Below are 6631 nucleotides of genomic sequence, written 5' to 3' on the forward strand. Positions count from 1 at the left end.
CGCCTCATGAAGCGGAGATCACTAGTTCGAATCCCCCCTCCCCCTCTTATATGGACATGTAAAAAAAAAAAAACCACTATAGTTAGACCGATAATATAAAACCAGTTTATTTACAATAGGACGTAGATTCATACGGATTGGTTTTGAAAGAAGTTATGCAGATATGCAATGGAATAAAGTGAGCAATGCATAACAGAAATGCAGTAGAGTGAACTGAATAATGAGCCCACTATTATTGCTTTGGCCCCATACCTGAGCAAGAGGCCCATTGGAACAGGAAAGCCCGTTCCGGCAGGAACTCCCTCTCACAACCTTTTATTATTACCTTGAAAAATGATTTTTCTATATTTTTATACACCTTTCTGCACATCTCGTCCTATGAAGCGTCATTTTATTTTTTATTTTTTAAAATTTTGTGGGAGATAAAATGAACAAAGCAAAAAAATGATTGAACAAAAAAAAAAAAGTGCACGTAAAATAAGGTATAAGCAAAACATATAAAGATATATAGAATTATCATTTCTCTGTTAACTTTGTCCCTGACTCCCTGTAATTATCAAGCTGGGGTCCTAGGGATCACGGTATGTGAATCTTCTGATATTGTCTGAGATTGGTTTATAGGTTTTGTTGACACAGATTTCGGTAGGTGACGTGTCGATCAGTAATTTGTCACTATGCTCCTTCTTCAAAACCTACAAGCAACTGTGTTGGAGGTGCCGACAATTCTGCTCCGATACTTAAGTAAGTGTATTGTTTGAGAGTAGGACAGAGCATGGGGCACGGGAGGGGGCGGGGATGGAGATTTTTTGACCCCGCCCCGCAGAGGTGCGGGTTTCCCAAAGGGAACCCGCACCCCGCTGATAACCCCATGCACCCGTACGGGGTGTGGTTGCGGGGCGGGGATCCCCGCGGGTTATGCCTCATAAAAAATTGAAAAAAAAAAATAGTGTTAGTCTAGAGAGTAGGGTATGTAGATGTACAGGAGCATCTCCCATACCATCGGTGTTTCATCGCCTTGCTGTTGCTTGAAAATGAATGGAAAACAAGCACAACACCGTGAAAACACAAAAAGATTGCAGAAACGAGGGTTTTATACAGTTTGGTATCGTCGTCAATTTCGAGCTTCTTCTAGCACCAAGTGGTGGGGTTTGTGATGTTGAACTGAAACAAAAAGGAAACAAGAAGTGAAATCAGAAGAAGCGGTGAGAGATGAGCTACACTTTGAACCAAAAATGGCTTTGGTGATTTGATAATCCAAATAAAACCCAAATTTCAGTATCATTGAGTTGTAAAATTAAATGATACTTACTTTCTTGTTGTTCATCAAACACTAAAACACATGTTGTATGCTTGAGACGACTGCCGGTGTGTTCGTGCGTGCAAGTAGGTGAGGGCGTGAGGCGATGAGGGTCGTGCTCGTGCAGGGCGTGATGTTGGGATTGTAGGCTGCGACGCTTAGAATGATTGAACTTAGAAGTTAGAACTTAGGGTTAGGTTAGATTGTTAGAACTTAGAAGGATAGAAAAGTCAGAAAAATTGAAAGGGGCCAAAGCCCAAAGGGTTGTAAGCTGGCAGTGGCTGCTTTAGCCTACAGGCCTGGCCTCCTGAGTGCTGTTTGTTTTTTTTTTTTTCAAAACCTGCGGGGCGGAGGCGGGGACCCGAGAAATTTCAAGGGCCTCCCCCCCGCAACCCACCCCGCACCGCGTGGGGAGCCAAAATAAGGCCCCGTGACCTACACCATGGGTGCGGGTTTTAAGCTCTGCGGGGTTGGGCTGGTTCTGCGGAGATTTGCTCACTCATATTTGAGAGTAAATGCTCAGAGTAATGTTAATGAGATCAAGGGTGTATCCCAACTTTTGAAGAGATCCTGGTATTTATAGAGATTAAGAAGCAATTCAGATAGTTCTCAGTATATGTGGGAATTGGTAGTTGAAGAAAACGCGGCTTCAGGCGCGTGGATATTTCGGGTTCCACGACCACTTATCTCTGGCGCACGATCCTTTATGGGTGACATGTCATTGGTGAAGCTTCGGGCACACGATCTAGTTTTGTATCGTGCGTTGTATCCCTTAGATCCCGGGTAATCTTGAAATATATGTGGGCGTAGGTGTCACTAGGTACCCGAATCGGGTAATCGGGTCGGTTGAACCGGTTGGTCCCTAATGATCCTGATGGGCTTGGATAGATCAATTTCTCTTGAACCGTTTTGATCTGATTGGATATACCCAATGAGCCTGGTGTTCAGGTTGGGCCTAGTACCCAAAGGAGGCCAATATTCTCCCTAACAGGTTTTATCCATAAAAGGGTATTATAAGCCTGAAGCTGATAATAAATCATTTTTGTTCAATGTCCAGGTAATAGGATGATGCCAAGAGTCAAGACTACCCTCACACTTTTTGGCCAAAAAAAAAAAAAAAAAACTATAAGGCTGTGCTTAATTCAAAATTCCCACAACAAATTGTATGCTTCCACGTTTTAACTCCTTATCTTTTGTAGATAAGAGGCCAACGGTACTCCAAACAATAAGACACAATCCCATCCTTTCTCCACCGTCGATCATGCAACCCCTCACTATACCATCCGTCAATTTCCACACCAAAACCCCCCCATTCCACCTCCACCCCAACCTCCTCACCCAAATCACCACCACCAGCAGCCAACCAACCAGCCATGGCCGCCCTCCAACACACCCCCATCTCCCTCCAATCCACCAAATCCCCACCGTCCGCTCGAACCCCAATTCCAATCAGAACCCACAAACCCATTCACAGCCTCTCCTTCTCCACCGCATTCCCATCCCTCAGACTCAGATTCGCCGCCACAAACTGTAGCGGTGGCCCCAGAATGGCCTCTGCAGCAGCCACCAGCTACGCCGTGGCGCTCGCCGACTTGGCCAAGGCTAACAACACCCTTGACGCCACCAGTGGCGACGTGGAGAAGATCGAGAAGTTCTTCTCCGACCCAGGGGTGTTCGGCTACTTCGTGAACCCCACCATCGACGTGGACCAGAAGCGCAAGACGCTCGACGAAATTGCGGCCTCGGGGGGCCTCCTGCCCCACACGACCAACTTCCTCAATATCCTGGTGGACTCCCGGAGGATCGACCTGATCAACGAGATCGTGAAGGAATTCGAGGTGGTGCACAACAGGCTCACCGACACGGAGCTGGCGGTGGTTAGCTCGGTGGTGAAGCTGGAGTCACAGCACTTGGCCCAGATCGCCAAGCAGGTGCAGAAGCTGACTGGGGCTAAGAATGTGAGGATCAAGACTGAGATCGACCCCAGCTTGGTGGCCGGGTTCACCATTAGGTACGGGAGCGCCGGTTCCAAGCTGATTGATATGAGCGTCAGGAAGCAGCTTGAGGAAATTGCTGCTCAGATTGACTTGGGCGATATTGAACTTAGTGTATGATTTTTGTTTTTGTTTTTTTGTTTTTTTTTTTGGGGGGGGGGGGGGGGGGGGGGGGGGAGGTGAGGATTATTGTCTGTCATTTAATTTCTCTTTTGTCTAGTTATATGAAGTGTGTAAAACCTTCTTAATGTTCTATGATTGATTCTCTTTCAATTTTGGGAAAATGTTGCTCGGATTATTGAACTAATAAATAATTGAATTTAATGTTTTTGGTCATTTTAGATTTTTAGAATAATGTTCTATTTGTTTGGCATAAAATGTTTTTGGCATTTTTTGGTGTTTGGTAGGAGTAAAAATAATGGCAAATGGAAATTATTTTCAGTTTGACCATAAAAACCTATTTAATTTTTAAAAAATGTAAATCGTTTTCTGGATTTAAACTTTTCATTCTTGCACGCATGTTTATGAAAATTCTCTATCGCCGGGCACTGGAGTTTGTTGATAACTCGCCTCTAGCACCGAAGATCTCCGAATATTTTATTACAAGAATCCAGCGGACCAGATTTCGACCATTTTGGCAGGAATTTGACCAGTATGGCTAGAATCTGAAAATTTTTGCTAGAATCTAGCCGTACTAGACATATTCTTGTCATCAGATTCCATTCTACACCGCTAGTGATTTTTTCGTAAGAACCAAACGCGAAAAAATATTTTCAGAAAAATTATTTTTTTAAAAAAAATAATTTCGACAAAAATATTTTACGACGAAAAATATTTTACGTCAAAATAAATGAAGCATGGAAAATAATTTTTTATAGTATCAAAGTAAATGTTGAAGAGTTCAAATTTTATTTTATTCTGTATTTATTATGAATTTTAAAGAGAATGCATTCCATAAGGAGTGAGAAAAAAAAAAAAAAAAATTTGGTCACTCACCAACAAAAAAATAAAAAAAATAAATGCTACTCTACGTTTATTTTATAAGGATTGGTCTCTTCCAAATTTTTGTTCGAATTTCTTGAACTCGGGACAAGAAATAAGAGAGGAGTTTGGGGGGTTCGAGTGCCTGGACGTAGATCTGCCACTTGGGCTGCCCGAACCACCCAAGACCTGTCTCTCTCCATTCCTTACCACAATTTCGTGGAATTTGAACAGAAAATATGAGAATCCCCGTCACTTTTACAGGTGATGAAAAAGTACACTTCAAATTGCCCTTTTTTTTAAAAAAAAAAGGGAAAGAAAGATAAAGCTCGTAGTGCAACTGTGTGTCAACCAAGGGGTGGAATGTTGAGTCTTCTGACTCTTCTCCAAAAGTTGCTTTTGAGAAATGAATTGAGTTAAGAGGAGGCATCATGCAAATGAGATCGGGAGCTGGCCATGCCCGAAAGTTGTTACCTTAACTAGAAGAAGATGTCGAAGGCATGGCTGATGATCGGAGTGAAGTCGTAACAAGATAATAGTATTGTAAGGTGTGATTGGATCACCTCCTTTTCTTGCTCTTGAACTAGAGCTTGCCCGATTAATAAGAAGGAAGCTTAATCGGACTCAATCAGAACTTTTCTTTTATGATTAATCGGCATAAACATCGACAACTCTAAATTAGATCATACATGCACTAATAATTCACGAACTATTGTTATGTGCGTTAGGGGCGGAGCCACTTTTTTGCAATTTGGAGGGGCCAAATTGAAAAAAACAAGAAAAAAAAAGAAAAAAGAAAAAAGAAAAAAAAGAGGTTAAATTTTATTTTTTTAAAATTGAAAAAAAAAATCTTGGAGCTTGGGGGCTGGAGTGCCTCTGACCCTAATGTGCTTAGTCATAGAATAGAGGCACTAATGGACCACAGTCGAGCAGATGACCCAAAGTTGTGCTATGCTATGAGTGCGCTATGCAACTAATGCGACTTATTTCAGAGTGGCCACAACCTCGCAATTGTGGTATGGGAAAACTATTTGGGTATGGGACAAACTAAAACAATAAAGGGAAAATTCCATCTGTTGTCATCTAACTTAACAGAGTCCTTGAAGTCAATTGGCCAAAATTTTACCTAACCCTATCTCCCAAACTATCTGGGTACTTGAAATCAATAAGATGTGGAATGAAACTGTTGATAAAATAACCTTCCTGAGAGGGGGGGTTCCGACCGAGCGGGAGGTGTCGGATACATCGCTGCCGATAAGGCCTCCCTTTTAGGATGGTGAGGTCCCGACAGGGGGAGTTCGAGCAGGAGGTGTCGGGTGCTCCGTTAACCGACAAGTGGTAATAATGACGATACCGATAAAGGAGAGCGATTAGGTGGCTGAATCCTCGAAGATTTGGGATTTCCCGAAGTCGCATGCTTCGTCATTAAGGAACCCACCTGCCCATCGCTGACAAGAGTGTACTTAGGACCTGTTCACACACAGGAAGTCACTGCTCCCTAAAAACCGGGATATTCCTACCTAACCTTGAGGGCAGCTGCCTATAAATAGCAAAATCCAGGTATTAAGTTTGGTTGGATACAAGTTCTGAACTCTCTCTCTCTCACTCTTGCTCTCTCACTAAAAATATACTTCGTCTAATTTGGGCGTCGGAGGAGGACCGTTGGGGAAACCCACCGCGTGTCCTTTGTCTTTGCAGGTCAGTTGGTCAGGTCCACCTGCGGTAGCTCCTGCTTCACCGGCCGGAATTAGCATCAACAGTTTGGCGCCGTCTGTGGGAACGCACGTTGCTCTTGCGAAGCTTACTTGTGCATCCGGTATGGTGACTACAAGGTCGGAGGCGCTGAGGGGCCCGTGGGGGGATCGCATGAGAGAGCACCCCCAGGGAGGAGAGTCTTCCTCAAGACCGTCTCCCACGCTGGAAATCCTTAATGAGAGAATAGCTCAGATGGAAAAGGAGATGTATGAGTTGGAAAAAAAGAATGCCGAACTGCAGCGACACCATGCGGAAGATTCGAACTCGGCGACCCCACAGCCTGTCGGGGAAGAAGAGCGGGACGAAGAAATGCAACCGAGCAGTCGAGGAGGACAGAGAGATAGAAAGAAGAACCAAAATGCCGTGGATCAAAAACCCCGGAAGAACAAGGCGTCGAAAAGGATGGACAAAAAGCTCAAGGAGATTATTGAGAAACTGGAGCAGAGGTGTGACCTACTGACGGAAGCGGCGCAGCACCAGCGCAGCGGGAGCACGTCTAGAGCCGGAGATCTGCTCCAGAAGTCGGCTTCCCCATTTGCTGACCGGGTGGCCTCGTTCCGCCTCCCCGAGAAGTTCAAAGTCCCCGATATCAAGACCTACACCG

General features: G+C 44.2%; 1 protein-coding gene across 1 annotated transcript; it reads left to right on the top strand.

The window, feature by feature from the left end:
* Positions 1-2567: 2567 nt before the first annotated feature.
* LOC133874535 (ATP synthase subunit delta, chloroplastic) lies at positions 2568-3460 on the top strand. The gene has a single exon (XM_062312381.1). It carries the CDS (start codon positions 2671-2673, stop codon positions 3409-3411), a length of 741 nt encoding a protein of 246 aa, XP_062168365.1. The 5' UTR covers positions 2568-2670; the 3' UTR covers positions 3412-3460.
* Positions 3461-6631: the final 3171 nt, after the last annotated feature.

Source organism: Alnus glutinosa, chromosome 8, assembly GCF_958979055.1.
Source record: "Alnus glutinosa chromosome 8, dhAlnGlut1.1, whole genome shotgun sequence".
NCBI classification, from domain to species: domain Eukaryota; kingdom Viridiplantae; phylum Streptophyta; class Magnoliopsida; order Fagales; family Betulaceae; genus Alnus; species Alnus glutinosa.

Coding starts and splice junctions, on each gene's coding strand:
- LOC133874535 (XM_062312381.1), top strand. CDS start 2,671: ATGGCCGCCCTCCAACACACCCCCATCTCCCTCCAATCCACCAAATCC.